The sequence below is a fragment of the Triticum dicoccoides genome, chromosome 3A, assembly GCF_002162155.2.
Source record: "Triticum dicoccoides isolate Atlit2015 ecotype Zavitan chromosome 3A, WEW_v2.0, whole genome shotgun sequence".
NCBI lineage: Eukaryota > Viridiplantae > Streptophyta > Magnoliopsida > Poales > Poaceae > Triticum > Triticum dicoccoides.
This window is the reverse complement of record NC_041384.1, coordinates 17,562,334-17,579,265: the sequence shown is the minus strand read 5'-3', so window position 1 is coordinate 17,579,265 and position 16,932 is coordinate 17,562,334. Positions and strand designations below refer to the sequence as shown.

At 43.8% G+C, this 16,932-nt stretch overlaps 2 protein-coding genes across 2 annotated transcripts; one reads left to right on the top strand and one right to left on the bottom strand.

The window, feature by feature from the left end:
• The first annotated feature begins 283 nt into the window (after positions 1 to 283).
• LOC119270994 (heparan-alpha-glucosaminide N-acetyltransferase-like) lies at positions 284 to 6,742 on the top strand. Its single transcript, XM_037552974.1, has 13 exons — positions 284 to 484; positions 1,248 to 1,385; positions 1,462 to 1,543; positions 2,086 to 2,162; positions 2,328 to 2,440; positions 2,552 to 2,663; positions 2,759 to 2,875; positions 3,003 to 3,094; positions 3,191 to 3,257; positions 3,543 to 3,621; positions 3,731 to 3,822; positions 6,086 to 6,229; positions 6,378 to 6,742. The coding sequence occupies exons 1-13, from the start codon at positions 299 to 301 to the stop codon at positions 6,402 to 6,404; spliced, it is 1,326 nt and encodes a 441-aa protein (XP_037408871.1). The 5' UTR covers positions 284 to 298; the 3' UTR covers positions 6,405 to 6,742.
• Positions 6,743 to 8,712: 1,970 nt separating this feature from the next.
• Positions 8,713 to 11,806, bottom strand: LOC119266733 (E3 ubiquitin-protein ligase SINA-like 2). Its single transcript, XM_037548000.1, has 3 exons — positions 11,468 to 11,806; positions 10,891 to 11,147; positions 8,713 to 10,607 (listed from the first exon to the last, which is right to left on the bottom strand). The coding sequence occupies exons 2-3, from the start codon at positions 11,032 to 11,034 to the stop codon at positions 9,381 to 9,383; spliced, it is 1,371 nt and encodes a 456-aa protein (XP_037403897.1). The 5' UTR covers positions 11,035 to 11,147; positions 11,468 to 11,806; the 3' UTR covers positions 8,713 to 9,380.
• Positions 11,807 to 16,932: the final 5,126 nt, after the last annotated feature.

The window sequence follows — 16,932 nt, the reverse complement described above, 5'->3', positions numbered from 1 at the left end:
GTGCATGGAATATGTTCTTAAGGTTTGCTTGGTTGGTTCTCTGAACTGAACTAGACCATTGGGACTGAATGTTCTTATTGTAATGCAGGTTGATTCCGATTTGGTTTGTGGTCCCGATTTTTCTGAATGAAAGGTGTTTATAGTGTAAGAAAAAGAAATGTGAGCTTGCTGATGGAGGCAGGAGAGGACGCTTGCGCACCCGGTATATAAATCTGCAATGGGCGCTAGTGGCTGGAACACTGGAAGCTCAGAGATAGTAGCGCTCACCATCACCATTATCATCTAGATCAGCAGCAGTATGTCGGCTCCGAAGATCATCGTCCATGGCAGTGGTGACGAGCTTCAGGAGGGAGACGAGGATCACCACCCTGACGTCGAGGCGGGTGACAGCGGTGGCACAACGACGACGAGCAGTACACAGGTGGCGGCGCCGGGGCGGGAGCGCCTCGTGTCGCTCGACGTCTTCAGGGGGATCACCGTTGCGGTCAGCGAACTTTCTACCTTTCTAGCTATCCCCATATAGTACTGGTCACAAAGCACACACTGGAATACATAGCTTCATGCATGCATGACGTGAAAGCACCGGGAAAAACTAAGGTAGAGACTTCAAATAATATAATCTAACCCACTCCGACACATTACACATAAAAATAGGCAAAAGAGATAATTTGGCATAAAGGCATTCTGGCCCTTATTTTATAAGGAGGTCATAAGTTGGGCTCCACCTTAACTTAGACCAACAAATTCCGTCGATGCTTACTCCAACCACTCAACCTGGCAACCCCTTGCTAACTTCATGTGACGGAAGAGAAAATTTGTTTTTTTATTTCCTATGGTCTAGTCAGTCTTTGATTTTTGTTGTTGTTGTTGTTGTTGTTGTTGTTGTAAGGGCCTCTCCTCACAATGTTATTAATTACAATTTGAAAGCTTCCAATGAAATTAAGGAAACTCGTGAAAGCTATTTGTTTTTTCTGCGTAAATTATGTGTCCTAAGAGTTTTGGAGACCTCAACACTGAAATCTTTGGACCTCCATGAAACATTGTTTGGAAGAAACTACCTTTACATTAAATCACATCTCTTCTCTTTCATTTTTAAAAAGGGTGAAATTTTTTCACTTTTTATTAATTAAGGTCTAACTAGAAAATCCATGTTGCAACTCAGAAGCCATGGGTAGAAGCCTCAAAAATAATTTTAACCTCTCCCGCCCCATATTAATTTAACCTAATGAAATATCTATACATTACAGCTCATGATCATTGTTGACGATGTTGGTGGTCTCATTCCAAAGATAAGCCACTCGCCGTGGGATGGCGCCACACTAGCGGATTTTGTGTTCCCCTTCTTCCTCTTCGTCGTGGGAATCTCATTGGCCTACGCCTACAAAGTAGTACTACTAGTGCTCGTAATATTAAATTATCAAACACTAATACCAACTCACGACTAAACCATGTTTTGTGCAGAGGGTGTCAAATAGAGTGTCAGCAACCAAGAAGGCCGTGCTCAGAGCTGCAAATCTCTTTCTTCTAGGCCTCTTGCTTCAAGGTAAATATACATGAGTTTAGCTTGTGACCTTCATCAGAAGACATGCCAACTGTGGTATTTTTGACATCCTATCACTTTTGATTACAAACATAATCTGGTTTATTACATGATTGTTCGTCCACATACTATAACAGTGTCACAACCATATAATAATATAATGTAAATAGTTGCATTAGAGGTAATCATGCATCATGTTTTAATTCAAAGAAATTCGAATTGAGGAATATTTCAAAGCCTCAAATTAAATAAAGAGATAAAACCCTAAAAATGTATTGGATGAACCCAAAATACTCTTCCTTAATGTTTGATAAAAAGATATTCTTATATTTTAGTAGAGTAGTTTATTATACAACTCTAGTGATCATAATATATATAATATATTCTTACATTAGTTATATGATGGTGGTGTAATTATAGTTAATAAAGGTGGAGTAATAATTTGGTCATGAAAATAAAAGTACCCTTTTTAGCAATAGAAAAATCCAAGTGGTTCTGAGAGCAAACATTTTATAGTTGTAAAACTATGAACTTCTATTTTCAAGGTGGCTTCTTCCACAACATACATGATCTTACATATGGGGTTGATATTGGCAAGATACGATTAATGGGTGTCTTACAGGTACCAATCATCACCAACCTATCTATTACGGACATAATTCTTTGTTCTGTCACACACACAACAATTTTTTATGTTTTATTTTCATGTAAAAAACAAGAGGGAGATCTGTGCATGTGATTCAGCACAACAAATACCGTTTTATTTGATATGTCTCACTTGATGTAGAGAATTGCAATGGCATACCTAGTGGTGGCGCTGTGCGAAATCTGGCTACGGGGTGGTAGAGAAGGTGGCATAGGCTCTGGCTACACAATAATCAGAAAATACCGATGCCAGCTGTGAGCATAGCACACTGACCTATACAAAATCGTTGTCATTTAAGTTACTTAACTAGTTAATTGGCCTTTTTATTATTCACATAATTCATCCCTTCAATTCTTTTTGTGAAGTCTTGTGGGTTTAGTCCTCACGGCCATATACACAGTGATTTTGTACGGTTTGCCCGTGCCGGACTGGGTGTACGATGTCACATCATTGGACTCAACCATGAAGCATTTTGTAGTAAGCTTTCACTTCTAAAAAGTATTTCCCTTTTCGTATTCGTATGCATTTTTCTTAAGAACCTTTGTTGTTATTTTTTCTTTGATTAAATGCAGGTGAAATGTGGAGTGAGAGGGCATACAGGACCAGGTTGCAATGCCGTTGGCATGATCGATCGAAGTATCTTTGGAATCCAACATCTTTATACACGCCCGGTCTATCTCAAAACAGAGGTATATATTCAATCAAATTGTAACCACAAGAGATAGTGGGGTCATGAAATTCTAGATATCTTGTTTTATTCAATATTCCTAGTATGGTCGTGACATATTCTCTCATATTTCCATTTGGAACTTGTAGTGGTGCAGCATCGACTCCCCCAACAATGGACCACTCCCGTCTTACGCGGCACCATGGTGTGAAGCCCCTTTCGATCCAGAGGGCCTCCTAAGGTGTGAAAATAGTGACATCTTCCTCAGTTAGCCATTGACCAATTGAAGATGCATCTGAATCTCACTATATACTGATCATCTTCATGTACAATGTAGCTCCTTGATGGCAATAGTCACCTGCTTGGTCGGGCTCCAGTTTGGACATGTCATCATCCACTTTAAAGTATATATATCCTTCTGCCTCACCAGAATATCAGTTTTCCTTTTATATGATGGCCACTGGATTACTCTCTCCCCGACTAAGCAACTCCGAGAGACTTTTCATGGCAAAAGTTGTTGCTTGTCTCAGATGAGGAAATCATTATTTTCATGGGTGCTTAAGTTTGTCCGCCATTTAAACTTGTTGCTAGGAAGTGTCCCTAGAGACTAGTCCAATTTGTTGTTATGCGTTAGTTCACCGTCAACAAAATCCTAGTTCCTGATGATAAACTCTACATCATTCATGCAGGGGCACGACGAGAGAATGGTGCGGTGGTCCCTCTCGGCGTTGATATTATTGGCTCTAGGCTTCTCACTCGACTTGTTTGGTAATTATTTTGCTGACTAATTAATTATCTTGTGATTGCAAGAAATAATAAGTTTGTGACTTTGTAAACAGCATGGTTAATGAGGCGTTTTGGGTTGACATATATGCAGGGCTGCGTATGAACAAGTCACTATACAGTCTTAGCTACACATGTGTAACGTCCGGCACAGCTGGCCTTTTCTTCGCGGGGATCTATCTGTTGGTATGTAACTATAAATAAACGGAGTTTAAGTATTAAAAAATTCTTAATTATAAAAAAATATAAGAGTTCATGGGTTCAAGTCCAGGAAACAGCCTCTTGCAGAAATGTAAGGAAAGGTTGCGTACTAAAGACCCAAAGTGGTCGGACCCTTCCCAGAACCCTGCGCAAGCGGGAGCTACATGCACCGGGCTGCCCTTTATAAAAAAAATCTAAGAGTAATCCCACATTCAACAACTTGAGTTTATATTTCACCTCTCAACTGAAAAACTAGAAGAATGAAAATCTCAACCATGAAAATAAAGGATTGATACTCTAAGGTTGTTCCGATGGTAGTAGTTGGCATTGGACCACCCAATAAAGTGAACAAAAAGTCTTCAAGAAAGCATACGAAAAGCTATGAGTTCTTTTAGAAATAGTCCCAAAACTTTATTAAAATAAAGATAAAACAATCACAAAATGTAGAAATTCAGGAGAAGGGAAAAACTATACAAGAAAAAATAAATTAGGAACATGGTGGTTTCGACTATCTATTATTTTACATAGTATATAAAATTATCATTGATTTATAGTAAATTTAATGGTATGTTTTATTTATATGTTTTACTCCAGTTTTCTTGAGTTTATTTATTGACCACAGGAAACCACATTATCCAAAACATCCAGAAAATAGTCTCATGAGGGTAATGTGTCTGGTTTTGGTTGTTCGGTTTAGGTTTTGGTGGTTCCGTGCAATTTGACTAGTTTAAATATTTACGCATTAAATCTACTCTAATAAGAAAAGCTAAATACAAAATAGAGAAGAGGAAAGTGAGAAACAAAAGTGTTGGAGTCATGCATGTTTTTCCTTGCCTTTGGAGCACTGGCTTGAACATTTGTAGGGCACAGTTCAGTCCCGAGAGCATCACAGACGTAAATGCTTGGATTGAGCATGCCCTTGCACAGGGCCGGTCCTGAGATTTTGGGGGCCCGGGGCGAGATTAAAACGCGGGGCCCTTAAGATAGACATCTTAACACTAACAATCAATATACATATATATTAAATATTATCTATAACAATGCATCCAAAACCAAAATGCATATCAACTAATTTATAATTCTTACCTTAAATTTAGAAATAGATCATATACCTCAACAGCACAGGAACCATCAAGAGAGAAAGTTTCTGCTAACTTTGTGCAACGCTCTTAAGGTTCATTATCATTCAGTGACTTCAGAGTGCCTGAGCTCAATAAAAATCTGAATATATCTTTAGACACCATGAGTTCTTTAAATCTATCTTTGAAAGAAGTGATCGACATATCAACCAAAAAAAAAACTATTTAACTTGAAGGTCTTCCTAGCTTCTAGAATTTCTTGTTGGAAATCACTTTCGTCAAATTGTTTGTTCCTCGTAGCACGACTTTTTACAAAAAATAATGGCTCTATACTCATTTTAGTTGTAATACCTTTGGCAATTTGCAAACTAGCAGAAAACTCTTCATCTCTGTACTTCTCAAAATACCGTGTTATACCTTGTATTTTCTTCATCTTCCTTCTATCGCTACGAGATGCATACTATTTTCGGGCGACAAGATAAGACACAATGTTAAAAGGAAAATTGCATCAACGGTTGAACAGTGCCGCCATGCCGGCTATGAACCCGTGGAATCACAATATGATTTATGAATATATGACATACCTTACAGTAGAATCGGTGATGGACAGAAAGCAAAGCCGGGATACGGCAGGGCCCCAAGGAATTGAAATCGGCGGCGAGCTACTGACGATCTAAAATAGGACAGAAATTGGGATCAGAAGGAAAGGGAAAAGGAGCATCGGCGCGCAGTCACGAACAGAGGAAGCATCGGCGGCCTGGAGTCGCTGCATCAATGCGAGATGTAATAGGAAGGGATCAATTACGTTTTTTAGACATTTTTTCTTTTTATACGTGAAAGATGAAAGAAGGAAGGAAACGACCGCTGTCTCCGTGCCCCGCTGACTGAGCTGCTGCACGAGCGTATGCCTCCATGCTGCGAGAGGCCCAGTTGCCCAACCCGATAGGGAGTTTTTCTGTTGTGGAAAACGTTGGGCCATAACCTACATACCTGGGGAGGGGCCCCTAGACTTTGGGGGCCTGGGGCGGCCGCCCCCCCTGCCCCTCCCCAGGGCCGGCCCTGCCCTTGCAGCATGAAAAAAAAAGTTTTGTCATGCGCATGGAGAAGGATTTATCTCTGGTATTTCACTTGATTCTCTCCGTTTTATGTACTAAATATTATTTTTGTAGGTGGACGTGTACGGTTACAAGAGGCCGGTTCTCCCAATGGAGTTAATGGGAAAGCATGCCCTAATGATTTTTGTTCTGGTAGCATGCAACGTCGCGCCAATCCTGCTCCAGGGGTTCTACTGGAGGGTACCAAATAATAACCTTGTAAGGCACCTAAATTCTCTTCAATACCTTCTTTTCCAGGAATTTATCTCTGATACTAATTAACTAGCGATGTTTTGTGTGTGTGTGCGCGCGCGCGCGTATATATGATTGATGTTATCGTTTTTTGTCTGCTTGTCTTCTCAAACAGTTGAAACTCATTGGAAGAGGCGATTGATCTTCCCAGTTGCAAACTAGTTCAACTAATGCTCGAAGGAAGCATATTATCAACTATCAGTGCGCAAAGCCATCATCTATTTCACTTGAAGTCAAATGCAATTTCGTGAACCTCAAAGGAAACTTAATTTTTGGTTGTGAAATTGAGCTCTTATCGTCGGGCCTCATGATGGCATTCGTTAAGTAATGGTTCTTCCAAACAGTGCTAGCTAAGTGCGTGTATGTGTATTTTGTTGTGATTTTTTTTAAATTAAGAGTTTTAAAGATTCTTCGCCATGTATCTAGATGATGCAACTACAAAGAGTTCATCTTCCAACCTTTGTATAGTAGATGTACAAAACCGACAACATACAAACAGAAACACCTAGATATTATTGTCATAAAGACAATCGAAGAGGAGGTGACATATCATAGTTAGCACTTTTTTTTTTGCAAAGATAACTTCCAATCTATTCATCAACTGTCAAGGTAGTAACAAGAACACTAGAAGTAAAAACTACATATAGGTCCATAGACCATCTAACGATAACTACTAGCATTGAAGTGAGCCAAACGCACCGCCGGCAAACCTTGTTGTAGTAGATAGTCGGAAAGTCGTCATGCTAAGGCCCCATAGGACCAGCACACTAAAAACAGCAACCGATGCCGATGAAGAGAAGCGTAAATTGGAAGGATCCAACATGTAGACACACGAACACAGATGAACGAAGACAGAGTGCACGTGGATCCACCAAAGATAAATGCCGACCGAATTCCGGGAAATCCGCCAGAGAAAAACCTTCACACACCCTCTGACGATGCTAGAAACACCATCCGGACGGGGACTAGGTGGGAGAACCTTATTCCATCTCCAGAAAGTCGCCGCCGCCTTGCCTCACTGAGTAGGACAAAAATCCTAACAAAACTCAAAAGAGTAAGGAAAAACGAAGCCCTCCTGCCAGCAAGGGTCAGGATCCACCACGTCTCCATGGCCCTAAGACCACAAGAGACAAGGTAGACCGACGGCAACACCGACGGGAGGCATGAGATACCCTAGCCAAAGGGTCACCTTTCTTCCACGGGAAGAATGAAGTCATTGTTTGCACTTGCGAAATTAATAAAGTTAGCAGAGGTTGTGAGCTAGTTTGGTTTGTGTCTACAAGTATCGCGTGGGAAAAAAGCGGCCTGGTGTGGACGCGAGGAGCTAGCAATTGCTGCCTGGCCAGGCTAGCCTAAAGAAAATGTGTTTGGATGAAGACTGGCCTGGTGAATAGTTAAATGGATTAAAAAAAGAATCTAGGACACTATAGATGCAGGAGTGCCATCGTTTTGTGATTAGTAATTCTCAGGCAGCAATTAGCATCCAGGCCGGCTTCCCAGGCGCTCGAAACTGAACGCCTGGGGTCGCCTTGGTCTGCCTGGACCAGGCTAACAAAAGTGCTCAAGTATCCAGGCCAGGCTGGCTTCCTCGGTCCGAGGACAGCAAGCAAACAGCTTCTCTGAAAATCCAGGCAGGCTCCAGGCTTTATATAGGCTATAGGAGCCCTTGATACATTGCCAAGATATCCATGGTGATGGTAAAGGTGGGGTGCAGGGTCCATGGTTGACTAAGGCCATGTACAATGGTAGCATATGAATACAGATGCCCCATAATAAAAAGTAATTTGAGGCATCTATATTGATTTTTCTCTCCAATACAAGCTATCACTAGTGGACCTCATCAAAGAATAGAAAATAAAGACTGTCACCAGACATGTATCCCTACTTTTCACTTCAACCTTTTCAACTTTATGCACCGGACAACACTTTTTCTTCCCAAGCATCCGCCTCCTGCAGAGGATCCCGCTGCTCTATCCAAATCTACTTTTTGTGACATCCGATTCTACGTGGCCTATGAGACATCACCTTGGGGCTATGCATTGGCCATGCCCTAACACACTCACACCTCCACCCACCGAGTTTTTTGTTTCTTCTCTTGTGCCTTCATCTTTGGATTTTCCCTGTTAGATCATTCTTCTCCTTTACTTGTTGACCATTACGAGTTGACTGTACATTTCTTAAGTTAACTTTGACAATTTGCGATGTAGACCAATGTTCGACTAGATGGGATCCCCATGTAGAATTGACAATTCACACAACAGTGGAAAATGTTTAAGTTGCTACACACAACCAATGCCACTGGAAGGCTCCACAGCTGCTCCTGCGAGGGCTACGGACAGTAGTATAACTCACCGGCAAAATTCATGATTACTTCCACAAAAATTGTTCTGCGTATCCAACAACTGTAGTAGTATAACTCGCCGAAAAAGAAGCAGAAAGCAACAAAGTACTCCAGCTACAAATTATGGAGGATTTCGTTCCTATCTTCAGATAACCAGACATCTGATCAGCCACTGCACGAATTAAGAAAGAAAGAAAACATCTCATCTTATCACCTGCAGATACTGCGCCGCTATCTGCGGCCTTGTGATCTCGTGTACCCATGCAGAAACGAAAAAGAAAAGAGATATACAAACATCATAACTGCAAAAGGTCACGGTTCATACTCGGCAGTCATGTAAATGCAGAGATGTGTACCTGCATAGCATACAGTACTGTTTTCTAGTAGCCACATTGTTGAAGCAACTTGCGGTCTTCTTGTAAAAACTCAGGGTAACCTCTACTAATTTATTCATGACTGTTACATCATCCAGAAGGTTGCCCCTGGAAGAAACTTCGCCAGGAGCTTGATTTCCTCGTAAATTGCATCAGCGGCATCATCATCAAACCCAAAGCTGCATTCAGACTCTGCAACCACATGCCATGCTTAACAATGGCGACACTTGAGACCATAAATAAAGACTTGACATACATATATCCTGGAACCATAACGGTGCAAGCCAGGCAGAAGAACAGCAAGTGCACGGAAAACCTTTAGCGTATGGGAAGTCTGGAACATAAAGGCCTCTCATCCTCACCATCAGTATCAGAATACGCCCCTTCTTTGAACTGCAGGAGTCTAAGTCGTTCCTCGAATAAAGGGTCTGAAAGCTATAGGTAAATCATCCTCATCACTGGTGTCAAAATAGTGCCTTTCTTGAACTGCAGGAGCTGGAGGCGTTCCTTGGAGACGGGCACTTCTGAAAGCTATAGGAAAATAATCCTCATCATCGGTATCAGATTGTAGAACAACACGAGCCGGAGCCGTTCCTCGAACACGGGGTCTGCTGACACTTACAGGTCTAGCATCCTCCTCGTCCTCCTCCACCTGCCCATCATCATGATAAGTATTGGGCCTTAGTTGAACAGCAGGGTGAGATCTTCTGAGACTTAAAGGTCGTTCATCCTCCTCCTCCTCCTCCTCAGCAAGGTGGGATCTTCTGACACTTAAAGGTCTTTCATCTTCCTCCTCCTCCTCATTGTCCTCATCATTCTCGTCCTCCTCCACCTCCTCCTCCTCCTCCTTAGCAGGGTGAGATCTTCTATGACTTTTAGGTATATCATCATCATCATCCTCATCACAAGTATCGGGCCTATGTTGAAGTGCAGAAGTTGGGCCCTTCCCTCGAAAACAAGATCTGCTGTGACTTAAAGTTTGCTGATTAATGGTGGCTCTAAGCATGATACCGTTTGCATCGTCAGAAACCTTTCCCTTGGGAAGTATTAAGTCATACACTGTCGGAAGCCCATCAGAGAGTGAAGAGCTCCTTATGTGGCAGTTTGTACTTCCACAACAGCCAGTTGTTATGCAGTCGTAACTCAGATTACATGTGAACTTCGATTTCCTCCTGTTTGGTTTGACACAGACGACTGAGATGACATGTCCAAAAGGCTCTGATGCCATGCTGAGCAAGAAAAAGTAGCTGTTCCTGGTGCATTGCAAAACATGTAAGCCCGGCTGCAGGCAGAGAGACACTGTGCCAGAGTCTGGGAGGGTTGTCAATGGACACTTGTGCTGGGTCGTGAAATGTTCCAGGAGCACCTTTGTTGGTCCAGCGAAGCCACAACCAGGCTCTGGGCAGAAGCATGGGGCGTATGGGCATGCCTCCTTGTGCTCTTCTTTCTTGTAGTAGGTGACTGTCTCGGCACATCCGTACATCTCATTGGAGCAAGCTACTGTGACTGACTCGACAACATGTTCCATCCCAAAGCAGCGCTCGAATGTAGTCTCTACAGAGCATAAATGGCACTTGCCATCCAATTGATGCGTACAGCAATGCGAGCATACGAAATGCCCCACGGAGCACTGTGGAATAGAAAGAGTTAACTGGGTCTCATGAGGATAAATTTTAACATAAACGTACATTTTAGTTTCAAGAAACATAAAACAACAACATGATAGGTAAGTAACATTATAGTTCATTGTTTGAGTTGCCATAGCTATATTATGTTACGCTCACAAGAAACATGTCCTTGCCAAGTAGCGCCATGTCCAAAGATAGATTCATCAAAGCTCTTATTTTACCTTGAGCTTTATCACTGAGATAAAAGCTTGAGTTGAAAGACGAGACAACACGCCGTGCATTTACCTGGAGTATTGGAGGCCTGAGGGGCTTCAAGCAGATGGGGCAGTCAAGGTGCTCCATCCCCACAGTGACATTCAGCCTTTTGGCGCTGCTCTCTCCCTCTCGCTGCGCTTCGGCTTTTCTCTTGCTGGAGCTACTGCCATCCATCGCCAACAAAATTCCAAGGTGCGCGCACTGGCTTGGTTGGTGTATGCTAGTGTTACAAACGCAACCCGCGCTAACTTGTCAACACAATCTCACCGCCGCTATGCTCCCATGTTCTACAAAATACACAGATAAAAGTCACAAAATGGCACTTATTCAAACGGGACTGAATAATCGATCAAACAGGTTGAGGACTGCAAGTTTTAACAAATATATGGTGGTGCTCTTGTTCTGGCAGAAAAGTGTATTTGAGCCGATTTGCGCTATTAGGCGTGCGCCGATACGATAGCGGTACGTTATTGGGTAATCAGAGCGACGATGCATATGCAAGTAATCTGACAGAGAAGCAGTAAAAAGAAGAAATTTGTATTCAGATTCAGAGTTTTGGCACTGCCGACGGACCTAGGTTTTCGAATCGAGAGCGATGTGGATGTACCTAGGTTTTCTCCGTATGGGTCTGTCCGCTGCAAGACCTAGTAGCCCTCGCTGGCTCGAGGTCGCCGTTTCCTGATGGCCGCGCCACCGGATACGAGGTCGCCGCCTCCGGCGACCTCCCTCTCCGAGGAAAGTGGGGAGAAGACTGATGTTCCCTCGCCGGAGAGTCCTCCACTGGACCCCCGCCGCCCGCGCGCGCCGGTCGACCCGAGCCTGACCGGAGAGATGGGGTTGGGGAAAAGGAGGATGCGAGCGCGACGGCGGCACGGCAGCGGAGAGCTCGGCGGCGCCAGAGGGGGGAGTGGCTGGCCAAGCTTTGGGTGAAGAGAGAGTGGGCTGGATGATGGGCCTGGCCGTTTGCGTTCTGGGCATTTTTTTTCCTTTTTGTGTGTGTGATTTGCCTTCGTACTAAACTTTAAAACCTCCGCTAAAAAAAACTAAACTTTAAAACCTTTTCTCAAAAAAAACTAAACTTTAAAAACACTAGAAAAAATAAAACTTTAAAATTTGCTAAAAAAACTAAACTTTAAAATAGATTCTAAAAAAACCTAACTTTACAATAGTTTCAAAATACAGAACAAGTCGCATATGTCATCTTTTATGAACTTTATTAAAAAAATCTCTTGTGTAGGCTTTTAATTCGTGCTCATAAAAGCTTAACAGCATCTTTGTCCTACAAACACCAACAGAAAAAGATGATATCATATTCAATAATCAATATTTGATCATACACTAGTAGAAAAAGGGCCTGTTGTCCCGGTTCGTAAGGGCCTGTTGTCCCGGTTCCTGAACCAGGACTAAATGGTCGGTACTAACGCCCTTTCCCTTTAGTCCCGGTTCAATCCAGAACCGGGACAGATGGGCCTCCACGTGGCATGTGCGCGTAGTCCAGGCAGGAGGGCCTTTGGTCCCGGTTGATGCCACCAACCGGGACCAATAGGCATCCACGCGTCAGCATTTTTGTGGCTGGGGGTTTTTTGAAAGGGGGGGTTGGGGGTTTTGGGGGATTAATTTAGGTGTTTCATATATTGTGTTAGCTAGCTATAATTAATAGAGAGAAGTGTCATCTCTTATGTCCGTGCTTGGTCGACGCTACGTACATACGTATAGAGATGACTAGACACGCTAGCTAGCTAGTAAGCAAACGAAGGAAACAGAAGATCGTCATGAACATATATGCATACAGAAAGAAGTGATATCGACCACCTCTCCTTCTTCGAGAGATTGGTCGAACAACAAGTTCTCGTATATCTATCCGACACTACCGGCTACATATATACAATAATTATCTCTTACAAATATAATCTCCTAACATACGGACTCATGATCCACATAGTATTCTCCGTCTTCAGCGATCACGTGGTCAAGAAAGAATGCCGCCAATTCCTCTTGAATTGCTCGCATGCGAGCTGGTGCTAGGAGTTTATCCCGCTTCCGAAACATCTAATTTGAAGAAGGGGGTCAATATATATATATATATATATATATATATATATATATATATATATATATATATATATATGAATAAAACTCAACACAAATGATGGTAATAAAAAAAAATTGTGAATGTCGTTATTTACGCACTTCATATTGTTCGTCAGAGTAGCCCCGCTCACAGGTCATGTGGCAGATTGACTCGAAAACATAGTATCCACAGAAATCATTCCCTTGTTCCTGCCACAACCACTTTACAAGAAATAGAGGTCAATCAAACTGATAAGCAAGAATGCCAAATGGTATTGATGAAACTAGCGCTTGAATCAATAGGAGATGTGCGGAACATGCTACTATAGTACTTACTTTCGGGTGTCTAAATTGCAGCTTCTTCGGAAGTCCCAGAGCTTTTTTGGTGAATTTTTTTCAAACCCTGTTAGACAAAGAAAACAATTACTTGATATATCAGGAAATGAACAAAGTTACTGATATGGTGGATAATGATCGATTTAACTTACTTCTCGAGCATTTGAGTCATGTCCGCATAGTCCTGGGGATCTTTTCGTCTTGAGTCTAAGACGGTTACTAGTCCCTGCTCAAGCTTAATCTCTAGGAGAATATAGTGGAAACTGCACACGCATGCATAACTCATCAATTACATTACTATAACCTTGACTAATATATAAGGGAAACCGAATACGCACAAAACAGTAACACTCGCTTGAAGTTGTAAGGAAAGAGTATTATATCTTTGTTTTTATTTATTACCAACGATCGTAGCAAGTTGGCCTCGGTATCTGCGGCATGAAATTTAACCTCAGTTGCATCTATGAGATATGTGTTAATGAACCCAATATCACCGACTTGTCTTTTCTTCAATTCGGCGGTCTTTAATCTGCATAATATAGTGAGGATAATTATAAATACATGCAATGAAAGAGCTGAGCTATATAAAGAGACTTAATGACAGAAGTAGTACTACTTACAGACAGTAGCAGGTGACCGTTGCTTTATCGAGGGCCAATTGATTGAAAAACTGAAAGAACTCCTCAAATGGAACAGGCAACAGATCAATTCCAACGAGGTCATGCTCCTTTTTAACTTTCACATACAAAGTACTCCTTCCCCCAGACTCTTTGCATCATCGTTGATAGAGATCTTTCATCTTTGACGAGAGGCTTCCCGTACTCGTATCTTTGTATCTGCACCTCCATGAAATCATAATGTACATCGTCGGGCAGGTAATCTCCAAGATTGCTATAACCGGGCACCATCCTCGGATCATTAGCGACGATGTCGCTAGGCACCTTGAGCGGGGGGCATAATTGCTTCGCTTGTTCGCCGAGCTGTGCAATTTGTTTCCCAACTCGTCGTTCTTTCAGCCTTTGATCACTGACAGTACTTCCCGACCGCTCCGCTTCGGCAAATTCCTTTCCAATAATGCGGTCATAGTTTCCTTTCGGCGGAGACTTGGGTGGTTTTGTCAGGGCAGCCAGAGTGCGCTTCGCTTTCACCGGATCTACCTTCTCCTCTGGAGGTGGATGTTTCTTTGCTTTCATCCCTTCAAAGAAGTTCCTCACTTCTTCTCACGCGATCTCGGCATTCTCCTCCGGGGTCCTTTCGTATGGTAACTTCTCTGGAGTCTTCAGAGAAGGACCGAATCTGTATGTCCTCCCGCCTCTGGCTGTACTGCTAGACACCGGCAGAGCAGACGGAGCGGTTGTCTTCTTTACTTGCTTATGAGGCGGAGGATAAGGACTACGACGCGTCGGAGCAGCCGGAGCGGCGGCAGGTCTCTTCCGCCCTTGCTGACGAGGCGGAGAAGGAGGAGGCTGGCTGCTCGGGCGCGCCGGCGCAGGCAGAGAAGGAGGCGGAGTGCCGCCACGCGCCGGAGAAGGAGCCGGCCGAGTGCCCTGATCGTCACTTGCCGGAGGAGGCGGTGGAGGAGGCGGAGTGCCCTGACTCGCCGGAGGAGGAGGCGGTGGAGGAGGCGGAGTGCCCTGACTCGCCGGAGGAGGAGAAGGAGGCGGAGGCGTCCAGTTCGGAAGGTTGATGAGCTCCTTCCGGCATAGGCATGGAGTCTTCAGAGCAGAACCCAGCCTAGTCTCCCCTTCACCGGTAGGGTGGTCAAGCTGGAGGTCCTCAAATCCCTCCATTATTTCATCCACCATCACCCTAGCATATCCTTCTGGAATCGGCCGGCAGTGAAAAGTTGCGCCGGGTTCAGTAGGATAAACAGAACCAACAGCCGCCTTGACCTTCAAATTCATCCATTGCGTCATAAGGTGGCAATTTTGAGACTTCGTGATAGCATCCACGGGATAGCTGGCAAGAGCCGTCAAGACATGCTCCGGCTGAAGCAGCTCAGTGGAAGCCACGCTGCTTCTCCGCTGAGATGGCGGGGTAGCTTCGGGGGAAGCTTCGGCAGTTCGTTTGCTGCGATTTGCTTCTCGTTCCTCTATCGCTTGTACCGTTGCTTGCAGCGCCTGCATTTGGTTCTGCTGCACTTTTTTCCTCCTCTTCCGGCATTTGTAACCGCCTGCGTCCGGAAACCCAACCTTCCATGGAATGGAGCCTAGCGTGCCTCGTGTCCGTCCAGGGTGCTCAGGATTCCCAGGGCCATTGTGAGCTCGTCGTTCTCTCTGTCTGGAATGAACGTCCCTTGCTGCGCTGCTTCGATATACTGCTGAAGCTTCCTGACTGGTATGTCCATTTAATCGTTCGTCCAAATGCACTTCCCTGATATAGGGTCCAAGGTTCCGCTAGCCCCGAAGAACCAAGTCCGGCAACGGACTGGCCAGTTAATTGTCTCTGATTCGATCCCTTTATCAGCCAGATCATTCTCAGTCTTGGCCCACTTAGGCCGGGCTACGAGGTAGCCACCTGACCCCGTGCGATGGTGATGCTTCTTCTTCGCAGCATTTTGCTTGTTTGTCGCCGACATCTTCTTACTCTTTTCCGATGTCCTGTGGCCACAAATGCGGGCCAATGATCTCTGATCTTCTCATATCTGCCCTTGAATTCTGATGTCTCTTTATTTTTGACAAACTTATTCAGCTCTTTCTTCCACCTCCTGAATAGTCCTGCCATCCTCTTAAGAGCAAAAGACTTGATTAATTGCTCTTTAACTGGCTTCTTCGGATCATCCTCTTGTGGTAGGGTGAAATTTGACTTCAGCTCAGTCCAAAGATCATTTTTCTGCATATCATTGACATAAGACACCTCAGAGTCTTCTGTAGCCGGCTTTAACCATTGTTGGATGCTGATCGGGATCTTGTTCCTAACCAAAACCCCGCACTGAGCAACAAATGCGCTCTTTGTTCGGAGGGGTTCAATCGGTTGGCCGTCGCGCGCGATTGCTATGATCTCAAACTTTTCATCCGAGCTCAACTTTTTTTCGGGCCTCGTCTCTTTACCGAAGTTCTGCTCGATACGGAGGGCTAGAAAAAAGAACAAAGACTTAATTAATATGTATACATACCAAAACAATGAATGCATCAATTAGCTAGTCAGCAGAAGCTTAACTAATATATATACCTGGCCGGACTCGGTTTGGTCACCGGAGACGTCATCACGGTCTCCTTCTTGCACCGGCATTGGGTCACCGAAGCCGTCCTCACGGTCTCCTTCTTGCACCGGCATTAGGTCACTGGAGCCATCATAATCATAGCCAGCTGCTTCCAGACCATCGGTGTCATTGAGAAACAACGAGCAGACGGCATCACTTCCTCGTGCGATTATGTCCCCCAACAACTCTTCTTGTACTTCGTCTCGGGCGGTGTCCATAGTTTCTACAAATATTTACAACATGGCAATTATTATTCAAACATGACAGATGGATATATTAGTGGCAAACGTAGAACTAATATTAATTAGTTGCCTCGACGCTGCTTCTCTAGGGTTTGGGGTGGCCTCGAAAACGCTTCAAGGATAAAAAAAGAAGAGGATCCTCTATTCTTTCTTCTCCTCTTTTTTTCTTCTTCTTCCTCTTTTTTTATCGGGAACGAGGGTCGTCAAGGGTCACCGAGCGAT

Excerpts from the sequence above, each read along its gene's own strand:
- LOC119270994 (XM_037552974.1), top strand. The coding sequence starts at position 299 with ATGTCGGCTCCGAAGATCATCGTCCATGGCAGTGGTGACGAGCTTCAG. Across the intron at positions 1,386-1,461 it reads CATTGGCCTACGCCTACAAA|AGGGTGTCAAATAGAGTGTC; the intron begins GTAGTACTACTA and ends TGTTTTGTGCAG. Across the intron at positions 2,441-2,551 it reads AGAAAATACCGATGCCAGCT|TCTTGTGGGTTTAGTCCTCA; the intron begins GTGAGCATAGCA and ends CTTTTTGTGAAG.
- LOC119266733 (XM_037548000.1), bottom strand. The coding sequence starts at position 11,034 with ATGGATGGCAGTAGCTCCAGCAAGAGAAAAGCCGAAGCGCAGCGAGAG. Across the intron at positions 10,608-10,890 it reads TCAGGCCTCCAATACTCCAG|TGCTCCGTGGGGCATTTCGT; the intron begins GTAAATGCACGG and ends TCTATTCCACAG.